The 17,691-nt window shown below is 46.9% G+C and overlaps 1 protein-coding gene across 2 annotated transcripts; it reads right to left on the reverse strand.

Annotated features, from left to right (window-relative positions):
- Positions 1 to 1,071: 1,071 nt before the first annotated feature.
- On the reverse strand, positions 1,072 to 16,567 carry CALML4 (calmodulin like 4). Of its 2 annotated transcripts, XM_034784940.1 has the most exons (5): positions 16,306 to 16,544; positions 16,173 to 16,203; positions 8,991 to 9,131; positions 7,306 to 7,494; positions 1,081 to 2,199 (listed from the first exon to the last, which is right to left on the reverse strand). In XM_034784940.1, exons 1-5 carry the CDS (start codon positions 16,306 to 16,308, stop codon positions 2,102 to 2,104), a joined length of 462 nt encoding a protein of 153 aa, XP_034640831.1. In that variant the 5' UTR covers positions 16,309 to 16,544; the 3' UTR covers positions 1,081 to 2,101. The 2 variants fall into 2 exon arrangements, with proteins under 2 accessions (XP_034640832.1, XP_034640831.1); XM_034784941.1 differs by lacking the exon at positions 8,991 to 9,131 and having other exon boundaries at positions 1,072 to 2,199; positions 16,306 to 16,567.
- Positions 16,568 to 17,691: the final 1,124 nt, after the last annotated feature.

The raw sequence follows: 17,691 nt of genomic DNA on the forward strand, positions 1-17,691 counted from the left end.
ACTTCAACATACTGTTTTGCAACATGAGCAGGACCCAATAATGATGTTCACGTAATTGGTAATCCTCCTTCATCCCAGCTCTGCAGTAATATAACCCAGTGTGCATGGCCCCTGATGCTATTGTCCATGTCCTCTGGACATTCTGTGTTAAGGGGAATCTTTATGAGAGCGCTACTAGAACACATTGATACAAATGTGGTTCGCACGGCAGGTGGGGATTCACAAACAAGGTTTCTGTGACTGATTAACAAAACCCGGGGTAAAAGTTGTATGTAGAAGACCTAAACATTGTGGGCGCTCTTTAATTTTTCATGAACTGAAATGTTCCAACCAAGTCAAACATGGATCCAGCCCATTTGATGTGTTTAGATGGCCTGCATGGAATATTCATGTTCTGCGGAATCTTTTTAAAAATGAAAGTTTCTGGCTTTAATAGCTGAAGAAAGAACTTCTCAAATGTAAACAGTATAAATCAATATACTGAGTTTTCCTGAGTCTGCAGGCAGTCTGAAACAATGACCTCTCCCCCATCCCATCTTAGATACATTAGGGAATTAACTCTAAAGCCTAACGCGGATGGCTACATTAACTACTTCATTGCTAATCATCTGACAAAGGGAATGAGAGGAGGATGGGAATTGCAGAGTTGCTGCAGGGAAGAAAGGAGGAGTGGGGAGTAAGAGCACCAATGGACAGAAATAGCAGTGATCCTAGCAGGGAGTATATTATCTTGCTAATGTACTGAAGAGATAACAATTACAAGTTGAGTTACTAGATAAAGACCATAGTCTGTGCCAACCTCCCATTGACAGCAGATCTGCTGGGCACCAAGGCATTTATGTAGTCCTAAATTTATACCCGGGTCAAGGGACCATACTTAAGGCTGAAATTCAGCCCACTCCACTGAAAGTTTGATCACCCTAGTTTACAACCCTGACCAGGCTGCACGTTTCTGCCATCACAACTGTATTGTTGTGTCCACACTGCTGAAGTGTTTTTAGGAGTATGTTCTGGGCAGCTATCCCACAGCGTCTCAGCCAAGGACTGTGGCTCTCTTTTCTGCATAGGATTGAGATTTCTTATGCAAAGCCCATACTCTCCTGCCTCGGGAGTCGCTGTGGGTATCTAACTTCACGGAGAGACAACATGGGTGACATATTGTTTATTGGACCAACTTCATGGAGATTTCCTACGGCGTTGCATGTTGAAGTAGCTTCCTGATTAATAAAAGGTCATAAGCATGGTAGTATGGAGATCTTGCTTCTCTTTGTCCTCCACTCCCCAAGAATCTGGATGAGAAAAGTTATGCTGCATAGGGAACCCCTTATCATGCTTGAAGAGTAATAGGAGGGCTCATGTTTCTCGCAGTTCACTGTAAGCCCGGTAACTACTGTAGATGTGAGTTCTTCCAAACAGAATCACAGCAATCTGCCTGACCACTGTCCTCATCCAGATAGTCAACAGGGTTCTGAGCTCCCCTTCCCACTGGCGTGTTGGCTTGGCTTCTCCATAACAGCAAGATTGATCAGTGGGTTGTGTGTATCCAGGCACTGGTGTGAGCGATATGCATGGTCATTCCAAACTTGTCAAAGTTTATGGGTAGCATAGTCAAGCACCCTAGGATACCTTATACACAGGGAATAGTTGGATACCACTGGCTCACGGTCAGACCAAATAGCTGTTCGTTCGTTCTTTTACTCTCAAGAAGAACCATCTCCCTGTGACATTAAGGTAGGTAGCTGATTTTGCTCTGCAAAAACTGTCCCCTTTAAAGTAGAACGTGTTTTAAAAATGCTAATGACTAATGAGTGGGTTTGTAAGCACGCTAAGCTTTATGCAATGTAACATGGAATTCAATTCATTTAAAATAATACAGCCAGTGTTTGACATGACCACGCCATTCCAACTGACAAGGAAGGTGTGGCCAGGCCTTGCAACGGGAAAAACCTGTTCAAACAAATATTTCACTCTAAGAAAGCAAAATATTGATCCTTCAAGGCAAGCAGTGCTCATTCCAGTGAGCCCAAAAGTGACCCAGGAAAACGTCAGCTGGAAAAGCTTGCCTGTTTCCCTACCCGAGGCAGTCTTGTCATTCTGAAATTCAGTAGTCTGCACCAGGAAGGGTGAGGGTGTGGATGAATTCTTCATATTTCACCATCCCATTTGGTGCAATTTTAGCTTCTCTTAGAAGGTCATCCACTGTAAATAACAAAATGTAACAATCTCAGTTCAACTTATTTTAATTTTAGGTATTGTCATCTTCCTTCAATTTCCTTTATTTAAATATGACTGTTAAAAATCTGGCTTTTGTTGTTAATTCAAAATTTGAATTAGTTACTTCAAGTATTAGTGGCTGATCTATACTGAGTTCAGAGTTTGGAATAGACAGGTGGACGCTAACTGGGAAACACAAGCACAGAGGGTCATTCCTCAGCTGACCTAAATTGTAGTTCTATTAAAGCCCATGGGTTCAGCCGACTTGCCCCAAGTCAGGATCTGACCCGCAGGCCTTACCTACATAGGAAACTTCCACCAGTTTAACTTCAACCAATTTTAAATTGATGCAATCCCTGTGTGGACACACTCATATAGAATCATAGACTTTAAGGTCAGAAGGGACCATTATGATCATCTAGTGTGACCTCCTACACAATGCAGACCACAGAACTCACCCACCCATTCCTGTATCGAACCTGTGTCTGAGCCATTGAAGTCCTCAAATCATGGTTTAAAGACTTCAAGGTGCAGAGAATCTTCCAGCAAGTGACCTGTACCCCACGCTGCAGAGGAAGGCAAAAAAAACCCAGGGCTTCTGCCAATCTGCCCTGGAGGAAAATTCCTTCCCGACCCCAAATATGGCAGTCAGCTAAACCCTGAGCATGTGGGCAAGATTCACCATTTCAGCATGAGTGGCTTATTTGGGTTTAAATTAAACTTATTCCCTATTGACTTAAACTAAACCAGACTTAAACCAAAATAAGTGTCCATGCCGAGGATTGCACTGGTTTAACAAAATTGGTTTAAATTCACACCTTAGAAATGCCAGTGCTGTTTTGTCCTATGGACAGGCCCTCAGTGTTTGAAACCAAGAGGAATTTCGTTATGGCTTTAGCATTCTGGTTATAATATAGCTCTAGCAATGCAATAATGAACTGGGTGCTAGGGATAAATTGCCAAGCCAATGTCTAAGGGGAAAGGGACAATGCTGATGGAAGGAAGTGCCAAGGAGAGGGAGGTGAGCCCAGTTACATAGAGGCCTCGAGGCAGGGAGACCTCTGTTCCCCTCAGGTCCTGGGGAGAGGGCCGGAAAGTACTGTTGGTGCTATAAATAGACTGCTGCACAGGGATTGTTGTGGAAATAACAACCAGGGTATGGAGAAGGCACCACCACTGGAGTCCATGTCGTTTCTGGGGGAAGAAGGCAGGAGAGGAGCTGTGCCATGTGATGATGGGGGAGGGATAGCTCAGTTGTTTGTGAGTTCAATCCTTGAGGGGGCCACTTAAGGATCTGGGGCAAAATCAATACTTGGTCCTGCTAGTGAAGTCAGGGGGCTGGACTCAATGACCTTTCAAGGTCCCTTCCAGCTCTATGGAATAGGTATATCTCCATATATTATTATTATTATTATTATGGAGGGATTGTCCACCTGGATTCCACTTGTGGGGGACGTCTACACAGCAAAGAAAAACCCTCTGGCTTTGGGGCTGTTTCACTGCAGTGTAGACGTCCAGGCTCAGACTGGAGCCTGAGCTCTGGGACCCTCCCACCCCACAGGGTCCTAGAACCTGGGATCCGGCAGTGAAACAGCCCTAGCATGGGCCAGCCGCGGGTGTCTAGTTGCTGGGCAGACATACTGTTGGTGTGCATGTGCCTAGGATCAGATTCTTCAGTCCAGCAGTGTGTGCTGGGGCCACACCTGCACCCTCCAACCCAGGAGCAGAGTGGGTCCAACTGTCCCTCTGTTCCTTCTTATCTCCTAGCACTGCAAGAGTGGAATCCATCTGGACAACACATCTTGCAGAACCATAGTTACTGTAAGGTAAGTAAGTGTTCTTTGTGTGACCAAGAGATCTAATACTTCTACTTTCCAACAAGAGACTATCCTCATGGTAACTATACACCTTTAAAAAGAGATAAACTTCAAACCCACCCCAGTCTAAGCAGCGCAGCATTTTAAATACTGCACCAGGGTAACTTTTGTTCGTTCCTGTCTGGAAAATGGAAAACAATATTTTACTGGAGAGACGAAGGCTTTAAAAGCCCACTTTAAGCAACCCCACAAATGAAGCCACATGCCAGTAGTTACTGAACATAGCGGATGCTTTTGAAATGGAGCCTGTTGCAGCATGAAATATTTATTGCAGCTTAACAAGCTGGAGTTCATTGTGTCAAGACAAGGTCTTGAGTGGATTTCTTATTCCGCTGCTTGCGTCATTAAAATTTATAGTGCATTGTAATTTAGCTGGCAAACTGTCTCTCTACTCAAATGAATGTGAAGTGCCCTCACTATAGATAACCTCAGTACTACCTAGGATGTTTTTAATTCTGGCTAATGCCTCCAGAATTTTTTTCACTATTTTTGTTCAGGGGCAGCCGCCGACTGGCTGGCTACAAGGCTGTCTGCGTCTGGGTTGGCGTGTTGCAGCTGGATCCCTGCCGACCCATGCCAGACCCCTCTGCTAGTGTTAGGGCCCTGGGTGGGGACGCGGTGGAGTAGGGTGGGCCTGCGTCCCCCTGGCACCTCAACCCCGGGGTGGCCAACTCCCCACCTTAGGCCAGGAGGCCTGTGCTCCGTCAACACCCCTGCCAGCACCCTAGACTGCCTGCTGGGTGCTCAACCCTTTTTGGAGCCCCCTAGACTGTGTGGGCGCTCATCCTTACCTGAACCCTGAGGCGATGTGCGTTTGCTGGCTGCCTGACCCCCAAGCTCTCTGCCCCGCCCCGTCCCAAAGGGCTAGAGCTATTAATTGTGTTTGCTGCCTGCCGGAGGCTTAGGCCACAGCCTGCTATCAGCCTGGCCCCGCCCTGAGGGCCGGGGCCCAGACGGTTAATTGGTATCGCTAGAGACGACGTCGGGCACTGTCCCGCCCATGGGCAGGGACAGGAGCCCCAGACTATTGTGGTGTGCTTGCCTCTGCTAGACGGGCCCAGAACCACAGACTGTGTAGGCCTCGGCCCCGCCGGTGCGGCCGGAGCCCGAAGACTACTGCCCCGACAACGAGGCAGAGTGGCCTCCCTCCCCACTGGAGAGTGAGGGACCACTACAGAGAGGGATTGAATAACTTCAAAGCTAGAGAGCCTCTTTCCGGGAATATGGCAAAATGCGCTGGAGTTTTGAGAGAACAGCAGCCAGATGTGAAGTGTGCAGCGGATCCATTTTTGAGTGATAAAGTATCATGAACATTTGAACTATCTGGTGGTGATGGCATTTGGCAAATTTCGGCTTGTCTGATTTCTCTCAAACTTAGACCTCCCTCCCCCAAAAGCTTCTATCCACAGACAATGCATATGACATTTGAAGCAGAAAAAGCTTTTCAGAGGATTGTAAAAGGCTGAGGCAAAATTCTTCAGATCATTTTTGATGCCCCCTGAGAGCTCTTGTAATTGCCGGAGGCAGATTTTTGACTAAGGATTGTGGCAAGGCACCTCCTTCGTCTGGCCAGATTTAGTGCTTCCCCCTCTGGCGATGGCAGGCCTGGGATAATCAGCCCCACTCACGGCAGGGTTTGCCTTCCCCCTTCTGTACTCCCTTGCTTGAGCTTTAAGGGTAGGCCTGAAGGTTGGCCTAAGGGTTGATCCTCCACCAAACAAAAACGAAACTGTCTCATAAACAAAGCGTACCTTTCGCTGCCTCCGCCCTGGTGCAGGGTGTCGCCCTGTTGGTTGCCCTGGGGTGTCAGTCCTTCCCCCAGCAGGCCTCAGGTTTGGCAACTTCCCCTATAGGAGGGAGCCCAGCCTCCCACCCTGGAGAAGGTTATTTTCCTACTGCCACTAACCTGGCAGAAAGCTTGTCTTTTCTCTTCCCCCTTTTCTCTCACCAGAGGAGGGGTTTTAAAGGCCTCAGGCAGGCCTTAGTTGGAATCAGGTGTTCTTCATTGACCTGAGGTAACCCAGTCTCAGCTAGTAGGGAAGAGGGCCTTTAACATTCTGGGGCTTACGCCCGCCTGCTTCCCAGCACCCAATAGGAGTACCCTCGAGCAGCCTTCCAGCCTTGAGAGCAATAAGTCAAAATGAGCCCTCTCTTTGCCTCTTTCTAAGCTGGTCTGACCCTTCCTCAGAGCAAACAGAATTCCCTGAGAGCATCCAGACACCCTTGGGTGCGGCTTGGAGGATCTCTGGATGAAGCTTTCCCCAGACCCCTGTGGGGACAAGGACAGTTTCTTACAAAGAATAGTCGTTACTTTCAGGAGACGATGGGCACCTCTGAAGGAAAAGAATGATAAATGATCTCTTCTTTCTTCAGCGTGACTCTGAACCCACACCTTCTGATTACTGCTACAAAGTGCCAACCTCTGCCCATTTGGGCCCGCAGTTACGCTGGTGTGAATGGAGAATAACTCACCTAGAATTACTTCCGATTTGCACTAGTGTTAATTTAAAGCCCAGACGATGGCATAAAATATCCTTCCTTTTTCTCAAAGAGCATTAATGTGCCTAATTAAAGGGTTTATCTTTTCTGCAGGTGTATCTCAAGAGTGTGGATCTGTTCTGACTATCTGCTGCCAGGTAACTCTTCTCTACTTCTTCCTTGCCTCCAGCCAACTTTAACTTGAGATGAATAAAATATTTATGGAGAATAAGGCAGCGGCTTGTTTATGATTTAGATCAAAGCCTTAGCTTGGGGCTATGAAGCGATATGTGGCCCTTGTGATTTGGGTTGGCTCTCCTCTTCTGCCTCACGTAGGAAAGGTACAGATGACTAGCTGGATCAGAAGGCAGTAAGAAGAGAAGCAAAAGAATACTGTGTGAAGCTCCAAAGAGCAACTCAGTGATACCCTAATGTTGCAACAATGTGTGGCATTAGTGTGATGACCTAGAGTTGTGACAACACAATGTCATAATGCAAGCCTCATGACGCAATGTCAGCACACTGCGCTGTGATTGGATCGTGACCGCGTGACTTTGCTCTACCATGAGCTGTGTGCCCCAGCCCTTCTAGGTTGAAGATCACTGGTGGAGGCAGGTGACATGGTACCCACCCACAGGTGTTTGTGATCTCATATCTGACTCCAGTGGGAGTTGGGTGGAGGGAGAGGAAGGGTGTTAGAAAGGTGTTGAACTTATGCTGCCATTTGACGCTGTACCTTCATCCTCCGAGAGCTTTTCTCCCAGCCTGGTGAGTTTGGTTCTCAGCTCGGAAGCGGTGATGAAACCCTTCTTCTGCTTGTCCGTCATTGCCAGGGCTGTCAGGATTTCCTTCTCAGGGTCTTCCTGCTGCATTTGCCTGTACATTATGGTCAGGAAAGTGGAAAAATCCAGTTCTGCCTTTCTGTCTGGAAACATGACCCAAAACAACACGTTCTTGTTTAGCTACTGGCATATCTGTGCCCCATCAGCCCAGCCTCCTCCGGCCTTCACTCTTCCCCTTTCCTCTGAGAGCTTGGCCTACTTCCCTGAGCTAGATTAGCTGTCTCTCCTTGTTTGTATGCACCAGATCCAGGCAGTTTGTCTCTCACTGAGGCCCTGCCTTGCAGGGCTGTTCCCCAGACTGATGCGCTCTCACCCCTTGGCAAGCCTCATCTTACTAAATAGGGATTGCCTTGCTTCCCTTGTGAGATCCTCACGCTGTGCTAGGCCTTTGCCAAGTCAGTGAAGTGAGATGCCTACCTTCAGGCTGTTAGCCAGGGCTTCCTTGCATTCTACCGAGCTAGGAGACTTCTCAGCGTCCTAGCTAATGGAAACGCCTTTGGGTCCCACCATGTGGTGATAAGGATCAGGGCTGTGTAGGGTTAATTGAGAGTCTGGTTCTGCACGGGTCTGTTGGGTAGGGTGACCAGATGTCCTGATTTTTATAGGGACACATTCTTTTTCTAATATATGCGCCTATTACCCCCCCACCCCTTGTCCCGATTTTTCACACTTGCTGTTGGGTGTTTAAAACGAGTGTTAAGGGCGCCCAGAGTTCGGGGCGGGCGCCCCCCTTGTGCACGGTATGAATTGAAAGAATAATTAAAACTGGTGGCAATGCTGAGTACAATACTCCGCCTGAGTACACTGCCAACTGCCATCTCGTAGGGCACTTCTGGGGAGTAACCTTTGTCCCAGGACTAGGGTCTGAACCAAATTTCAGCTCATCCGTGTATGGATGCTTCCCCCGGTCGTTGGAGGAGCCCAGCCTTTAGCTATAACAATTCTGTAGCCTTGTCAGACACTCAAAGCCCCTATCCCACAATGGTTTGGTGCAGACCACCTCAGTTCATGACTCTTCTTTGACCCCCATTCTGTGTTTTTTAGAGACATCTGGAGCTGAAAATGACCTTTTTTGTTCCCTTCCTAGCCTGGTTTGATAGGAGACTCTGATCTCAGGAGGGCTGCAGCTCAACACAACTGTGACCGCACCATTTTCTTAAGTGTGTGTCTCCTTTCCCCACTCCTCTTGATGTCCTTATGGCACCATTTTGATACCTGTGCTGGACTTGTCTGTGAAGTCTTCTAAATGTGCCCTTCCTATCCATCATCCGGCATATCTGACCTCTCTTATGACTAATTTCTGGTTATCCTGTAGTGTCTGGGCTGTCTCATCTTAGACCCAAATCTACCTAGATTCCTGCCTTGCTCATTTTTATTACTATAGTGTCTCAACATCAGAAAAGTTGAATCTTAACAAATACCATCCCATCCAACTTCTTCCTCTTCTGCTAGTTTGCGTGGGGTCCTCCTTGTTGAACATTTTAGACCTACTTTCCACTTGATTATTGTCAGATTGAGAGCTCTACATGTCATCTGTCTTCTTTTAATAATCCTTGTGGTCCGGATCTAGTTTACTTACCAATTTTATGCACTTGAAGATGTCTCTCTACCTCTCCCAGAGTTGGGCTGGTTCCCAGGCACCGCATCACTGTGATCAGGTCGCTGGCATTTATCTTGCCTTTTTGTTTCTTATCGTATAGAGAAAAGCATTCCTTGAATTCTAGTTTAAAAACAAAAACTGATGTGTGTTACCATCCAATATTGTCTTCGTTTGAAAGTGAAATTTCCCTGCAGTCTACTAGTCAGGAGGAAAAAGCAGCTAGACTATTTAAACCTGCAAAATGACCGATTGACTTGGTCCAAGTTTTAAGCTCTTTCAGCATTTCATCAACTCTTGTAGCTAAAGCATCAAATGACAACCTGAACTCTGTGCTGGGGCGCGTGTGTGTGTGCGTGTGTACACATACATACTAGACCTCTCCAAAGGGGAGAAGAATAGAGAAAAGGAGCAATTGGGGCTTGTCCTTAAATACAGCTCCTGAACGTGTGGTCAAAGTGGTGGATGGCCTTTTCCTTCTAGTAGAAATGTGGGGCTGGAAGGGACCTCGAGAAGTCATCAAGTCCAGTCTCCTGCGCTGAGCCAGGACCAAGTAACCCTAGACCATCCCTGACAGGAATTTGTCCAACCTCCAGTGAGGAGGATCCCACAACTTCCATGGGAAGCCAAGTCCAGAGCTTAAGTACCCTGAGAGTTAGAAAGATTTGCCTAATATCGAACCTAAATCTCCCTTGCTGCGGACTAAGTCTGTTACTTCTTGCCCCACCTTCAGTAGACATGGGAGAACAATTGATCACTGTTCTCTTTTTATAACAGCCCTTACCATATTGGAAGACTGTTCTCAGGTCCCCCCTCAGTCTTCTTTTCTCAAGACTAAACATGACCCAGTTTTTTAACCTTTCCTCATAGGTCAGGTTTTCTAAACCTTGTATCATTTTTGTTGCTCTCCTTGGGACTCTCCCGTTTGTCCACAACTTTCCTACAGTGTGGCACCCAGGACGCACAGTACTCTAGCCGAGGCCTCACCAGTGCTAGTAGAACGGGACAGTTATCTCCCGTGTCTTCCATGTGACGCTCCTGTTAATACACCCCAGACTGCTATTAGCCTTTTTCGAAACTGCATCACAGTGTTGACTCATATTCAATTTGTGATCCACTGTAACCCCTAGGTCAGTAGTATTACTACCTAGCTAGTTCCCCCCATTGTGTAGTTGTGCATTTGATTTTTCCTTTGAAATACTTTGTACTTGGCATCACCAAATTTCATCTTGTTGTCTTCAGACCAGTTCTCCAGCTCGTCATACAGAGCGTCAGATATCAGCCTGTTGGCCAATCTTCTCCGCTCTGCTCCCAGGGCACTTGACTCAGAGGAGAGAGTAGCTTGTGGAGTGGCCCCAAGGGTGCCATGTGCCCCTATGCAGCATTGTTGCCTTCCGGGGAATGGGAAGAGGATCGCTATGGGGGAGGGGGCAAAAAAGGAATAGAGCAGAAGGAATAAAGAATAGGAGAGAATGCAAGAAAATAAGATGGCGGAGGAGAGAACAGATGGAGGACAGAGCAGCACGTCAGCCAGGGAATGGAGATGATAGAAGTGCCGGGGTATGATGTGAGTTGATTCTTGAGCAGAGTAGGCGGTGCCAATCCATCCCAAGGTTGGCTGTGTAGGGAAGTGACTGTCCTAAATTACCAATGTGCCAAGTCACCCATGGAGCTGCTTCTCTCTTGCAACAGGGACCATCTTACAGCATGGTAACACAAGTATGTAGGGACAAAATTAGAAAGGCTGAGGCACAAAACGAAATGAAACTAGCTAGAGACACAAAGGGTAACAAGAAAACATTCTACAATACATTAGAAGCAAGAGGAAGACCAAGGACAGGGTAGGCCCGTTACTCAATGAGGGGGAAAAATAATAACAGAAAATGTGGAAATGGCAGAGGTGCGCAATGACTTCTTTGTTTCGGTTTTCACCAAGAAGGTTGGTGGTGATTGGACATCTAACATAGTGAATGCCAGTGAAAATGAGGTAGGATCAGAGGCTAAAATAGGAAAAGAACAAGTTAAAAATTACTTGGACAAATTAGATGTCTTCAAGTCACCAGGGCCTGATGAAATGCATCCTAGAATACTCAAGGAGCAGACTGAGAAGATATCTGAGCCATTAGCGATTATCTTTGAGAAGTCATGGAAGACGGGAGAGATTCCAGAAGACTGGAAAAGGGTAAATATAGTGCCCATCTATAAAAAGGGAAATAAGGATACCCTGGGGAATTACAGACCAGTCAGTGGTTCTCAGTCATGCTGGAAGGGCATAACGAGTGGGGTCCTGCAGGGATCGGTTCTGGGTCCGGTTCTGTTCAATATCTTCATCAATGATTTAGATAATGGCATAGAGAGTATACTTATAAAGTTTATGTACAATACCAAGCTGGGAGGGGTTACAAGTGCTTTGGAGGATAGGATTAAAATTCAAAATGATCTGCACAAACTGGAGAAATGGTCTGAAGTAAATAGGATGAAACTCAATAAGGACAAATGCAAAGTACTTGTAAGCAAGACATGAGAAGTAATTCTTCCGCTCTACTCCATGCTGATTAGGCCTCAACTGGAGTATTGTCCAGTTCTGGGCGCCACATTTCAGGAAGGATGTGGACAAATTGAAGAAAGTCCAGAGGAGAGCAACAAGATGATTAAAGGTCTAGAAAACATGACCTATGAGGGAAGATTGAAAAAATTGGGTTTGTTTAGTCTGGAAAAGAGAAGACTGAGAGGGGACATAACTGTTTTCAAGTACATAAAAGATTGTTACAAGGAGGAGGGAAAAGAATTGTCCTATCCTTAGAGGTTAAGAACAAGAAGCAATGGGCTTAAATTGCAGCAAAAGAGGTTTAGGTTGGACATTAGGAAAAACTTCCTAACTGTCAGGATGGTTAAGCACTGGAATAAATTGCCTAGGGAGGTTGTGGAATCTCCACCATTGGAGATTTTTAAGAGCAGGTTAAATAAACACCTGTCAGGGATGGTCTATAATACGTAGTCCTGCCATGAGTGCAGCGGATTGGACTAGATGACCTCTTGAGGTCCCTTCCAGTCCTATGATTCTATGATCCTGTAACCAGTGCTGAGATGTTAGGGAGTCTCTAGATGGCGCTGGGAACAAACCCGTTTGGAGTAGGAGTACAGAACAGTGAATTCCATGAGCCCTAGCAACTCAAGCCTCCTTTAATATATTCAGACTAATGAGCTATGGAGTTCTTGAGCGCCTGAACATTCATCAGAGCGGCAAAGGATCTCTGCTTGGGAAATAGCTTTTTAAACACTTAACTGTCTAGATCTACTGGGTGGAATACTAATGAAAAGAGGACTGTGGTGTTGAAACAATTGACCGACATTCTCTGAACAACTAAGAGAAACCTACAGAGACAAACGGCTCACTTCCCTGACTCCTTTTCCCTCGGATTCCCAAAGGACCCATGGCTGGATGACAAGCCTAAGGAAATGAACAAAGTGAAAATAGGGAACTAGACACACAGGGCTGTGATGTCGTCATTTTAAACTGTACTGAAAGAAATCAGTCGTGACGCTGCGACCTACTCCCAAGCCAAAATACAATTCTGTGGGGTGGGGGTGAGCTCTCTGGTAACCTCCGTGTTTTTTGTTCATAGAGCATCTACCATAATGAGATTCTGGCCCATGACCCAGGGCTATGGCAAAACAAATATATGCGCTAGTCTCGCTAACCTTTTCCCCGCCCTCTTCCCAATCTTCTCATGATGGAAACGGAATTCAAGATTAACGCTGCCCTGAGATGAATGGGAGCAGTTCTCCTGTATGGAGACTGGCAGACATTCACTGCGTCGGCTTGCATTCGAAGGTTACCCTGACAGCTTTAAGGGCTAGAAATAAGAGTTTAGATTCCGTGGCAGAGGCTGGAGTAAAGGTGGAAACTTCACAGCCACGGAATCGTAGGAAACAGATGGATGGTTTGAGAAGATGGTTAAAACCTTGCCACAGCTCTGTGAGGATCTGGCTAGTAGCAGATTTCATTGAGATGACTGACACAGTATGGACCTGTCTCCGCAGATTAGGCTAAAGAACAGTCAATTTGTCGGTGAAGATGGATCCTGAATTCCTAAAGGTCGACTCCTTTATCTAATAAAGTAAGTCTGGATTTTTACTAGTTGGGCTGATGGAGCAGGCCAGTGCTTTAGCAATAAGCGAGCTTCCTTATTGTTTTCCAGCAGCCCGATCGCGGTGCTTTCTGTTGTGCAATTAGGTGAGCCCGTATGTGGGTTTTTGCAGGCCAGTTACTCTCTGCTGTTAATTAGGATCATGTGAATTGGGGCTATAGAGTGCAGCAGGACAGATTTTGAGCCAAGTGCAAAGACTGAGCAAAAGTAAATTAACTGTCTTGGTACCAGTGGGTCTGTTGCACCCACCATTAAGAGTTAATTCCACAAAAGCAGCGTTGCGGGGGACGCTAAGAAGTGCTGGAAATGACCAGCAGTGAACGGCTCAGTCATGGTGCAGTGTGTACAATGCATGAGGTGTGGCTAGAACACTTCTCGCACTTCACAATGGAGTCTATTGTCCCCCTTCACTGGGGTGTGGGAGGCGGAGGGGAATGGAAACACACAGAGATCCGGCTCCCTTAACAGCTGTTCCTCAGCAAGTCCATTGCAGAGATTGGGGATAGAAGCCAGCTTTCAAATCCCAGACCTCTGCCCAACCACTGGACCCATTGCCTTTGCCTACCGCGTATAGACCTCCTCGGCACCCACTGAATGGTTTGTTTAGGGTCAAGTGAAGGGAGCCGTCTCTGCTGAAGCTGTGGTCAGAGAGAGCAACCTGAGGGGGGTGGGCCCCCTGGACCCAAGTGCTGCTTTGGGGGAATAGTTTTAGTATGTGCAACCGGGCTTTTAAATATGGGCTGACGGGGTGCGTGTGTGAGACTCCCTGTCAAAAATCTCCCCTGCTGAATTTCACAGCAGCAATAACTAGTGTCTGTGGGGCTCGATTGGTAGCACTCTAGCCTCTGGGCTGGAGTGTCCTTAGTTCGAGTCTCTCACCAGGATCAGAGCTCGCGCCCATGTGGCCGGGCCGTCCTGTGGGGACGGGGAGGATATGCGCCATGTTCAACCCCCCTCCTTTGGATGAGATGAGGACTCTCGTGCCTCGTGGGGACTGTGAAACTTGCTCGCTGTGTGTGCGCTTTGCTGTGGCCGATGGGCCATGCTGCTCTTTCCAATGTGCCTTCTGAATTCGAACATTGGCGCGGATGCCGTTTTTCCCCAGGAGAAGGAAGAGCGGAGGTAGGTTTTACACTTGGGCTATGCTAGTCAGGCCCCAGCAATGGTCTAGCCAATCCCACGTGAGGGGGTTAGCCCACCCAATCCCAGGCCAAAGGTGAGCCCAGACCCCGCCTGGTCTCTAGAGGTGAAATCATCTTCGAGCGAATGGCTAACCTGCCCTTGACTTCATGGGGCTGGGATTTCACCCCAATGCGCTTGGTGCTGGGCCATTGTTCTGAGAAACGCAAGGTGTGTCACACAATGGGGACCCGGTGGAAACGCGTCCTCTTTAGTGCTTCTTCCTGCACTCACAAGCATTTGGAGGCCTTGCCCTGAGACTAAGCGATAAGAACCGGCGCTCTACTGACCTAGGCCAGTCTGCAGACAGAACTAGTGGCTGCCGCCGGCCCTAGAGGACACCTCTGACCGACCTGCTGTCGCGTGTGCACGTTCGTTCTGCTGTGTTTTGTGAATTGCATTCTGAACTCAAGATGTTTTAATAAAAATAACCTTAGCAGCAGACCCTGGGCAATGGGAGCTTGTGGGCTGTCCTGTTTGCCATGCTACTCGGTCCTGACACACACCAGCATTAGATTTATTAATTTGTACAGTGCCTTGGGGGCCCAAGGAGCTATGTGGAACACAACCTCTTTCTATCCCGCGACTGCTGGTGCTGGGGGTTGTATTGTCATGAGCTCTTTCCTGGAGTTAAAGGGCAGAGTTTTGTGAGGGGCTGAGCAGACAATGGCGCGGCGGTACCTTCCCTGAGACATGTTCCTTCCAGCTCCAGCTAAGAGCCACGCTCCAAAGGGCAGGGGACTGTACCCGGGGTGTAAGGAAGCCTGTCCTAGTTGTAGCTGATTCTCCTTTCACAAGACGCTTCCGGTAAACAGCTCTGGATCAACTGACTCGGCTCAAAGGTCAAGGTTTGGCGTGCCCCGCCCCGCCCCCAGGGCTTTCTGGGTGTGTCGGGATGAAGAATTAAGTGGCGCAGGGGGACTTGCTCAGAGATGAAAGATTTCCAGCACTTCTCAGAGCTGGCGCTGCAGCTCCTGCATAACCTGACTTTCTCCCACCCTTATGGGTCCCCTTCCGATCCCCCTCGCTTGCCAGCATTGTGCAGGGCCAGCGGCAGCTGCTTGTTGCATGCCATTCGCCCCCTGTCTTAGCTGTCTGCCCACCTCTCCAAACCAGCACCCTCCATTCCCTGGGCCGGCTTCCCCTCTGGGTTAATATCAAACCAATGGTTCTATTTTGCCTCCCATTCAAGAATCCCGCTGCTCTTTCCAAGCGGTTAATAAGGCAGATCGCTGCTGTGGCCATTCTGAGAGAGGGAAACACAGAGAGGTGGTGGTAAGTGACTTGCCAAGGGTCACGCAGGAAGAAGTGGGAATTAGAACTCGGCTCACCTGACTCCATCCTGGGCTTTGCTCACAAAACCAGCCTTCCCCTGCCTTTCTAGGGGTTTGCTTGAGGGCCAAAGCTTTACAGTACTGCGTCAGTATCTCAAATTGCTTTAAATATCCTCTCTCCCTTATTTGTCCAGAGATGTAATGTTAAAGAGTTGGGGACGGGGAGTTAAACTTCTTTCCCCATGAAATCCAGCGTTCTTAGGTTTTAAGAACAATACATACAAATGTTTTGTACGATATTCTAGTTTCTTGCTCCCTTTCCTTTGCTAGCCCAAACCGCACCCCATCTCAGCAGCCGACTGCAGAGAGGACGTCTCCGGCTGACTGCATCTAATGCTCTCTTTTAAGAAACATTAGCTAGCAGAGACAGTTCACCTCAAGAATTACGAGAATGTTAAACAACGAAGTAAACTCCCCCGAATGAGACCCTTTAATGAGAAACGCCGTTAGCGGTAAACTTGTTAAACTGATCCTGCTAATTAAAAAGCAACTGTACATACCATTAATTTGATCCTGGGACAGAAATTTTGCCTGTAGCGGAAAAAGGAAGGAGGGGAGGGAAAAAAATGTTCAATTTCTGAATGTAGCACAATAAGGCCCGTTTCAAATAGATCAAAAACGTTTGTCACTCACCATTTGCTAAGGAATCTGCCCCCCTTTGTTTTATATCTGGTGGTCAGAGAGTCAGTCCCTGTGTTCTCCTACTTTTCTATTTAATTAAGGGCTAAAGTCCGCCAATCCTGGGTGGAGAGTGGTAGGAACTGTAATAAATACCCTGCTGCCATGGATACAAGACCTGATCCATGCTGTGGGTTGGATTCCAACTACCAGCAACAGCTGTTAATCAGATAGGCACACACACGAGTTCTAATAAAAAGATTTCTCCTGCAACAAGCTTACCATTTCAGAATTCTCGAAGGAGCGGTTGCACAAGAAGGGTTTATAAAGGAGCAGGAAATCGGGGGCAGACTCCTCCTCTGTCTAATTGGAGGTCGCCTTCAGCCTTAGGTCAGACTCAATAATGAAACAACTCCAGGTTGAGTATAAAAGGCTTGGTAATCCCCAATAGATTGCAATGGACCTCATGCTGTGCTTAAATACCAACACTTAGAGACAAGCCCTAATATCTAAGGAGGTTGTTTAGAAGGGACAGAAGGGGGTATTTATTTATAATAATTCACTCTTGATAGGGTTTTGCTGCTGGGCAAGCGAGGAAGTTAATTTTTGAATTGTGCGCTCTATGAGCAAATTGCAACAGGTTTTGCTCTGTAAAAGATGTTGATGTTTATATCCCGACTGGCCAGTTGTTCAAAAGGTGACTAGAATTAGTCTTGTCTGCTTTTATGGTGTATAAAGGAGGATTGAAAGATGTGCTTGGTTTTGTTTTGTTAAACCTTGCAAAGGCGGCAGGTCTTATCTGCCTGTGGAAGTCTGGAGAGTTAGTAGATTTGACATCAGAGAAAGGGGAAGTGATTTTGAGACTGTTTAAAACGGACAAGAGTTTTAATATTTATTTAATTAAACCACTTGGAGCAAACATCCTTGAGGATTGAAAGTTGCTTTCCCAGCTCTCTGCTTAGGAAAACCCATAGATATATTCCTAAGAGAGAAATATATATTTATAATATGAGGGGAGGGGTCAGAAAAAAGATTGAAGGGGGGGGGGAATCTATGTCCAGGCCTTTACTATACATTGTAAAGAAACACACAAAGCTACAGTCTCAGGATTGGTTGAAAAACAGGAATTACTTTGAACAAAAAAGTTCAATTTTTTTGTTTTTTCCCAACTTTTTGATTAAAAACTTGAAACCAAACATGTATTTCTGTTCAAACCGGATGGAATCAAAATGCAAGTTTTTCCATGTTTTGTCCCCCTCCAGCGCCGGAGAAGGGCAAAACCCCCATATTTAAAATGATTAGTTTTTAATTGGTCTCTGGAAAAATGGGAGTTTGAAGGATACAGAAATCGCCTGAGACGCTGTTTTGTATTGTTCAAAAAGCAGTTTTTTGTTGAAAAAA

Source organism: Trachemys scripta, chromosome 10 (assembly GCF_013100865.1).
Source record: "Trachemys scripta elegans isolate TJP31775 chromosome 10, CAS_Tse_1.0, whole genome shotgun sequence".
Classification (NCBI taxonomy): domain Eukaryota; kingdom Metazoa; phylum Chordata; order Testudines; family Emydidae; genus Trachemys; species Trachemys scripta.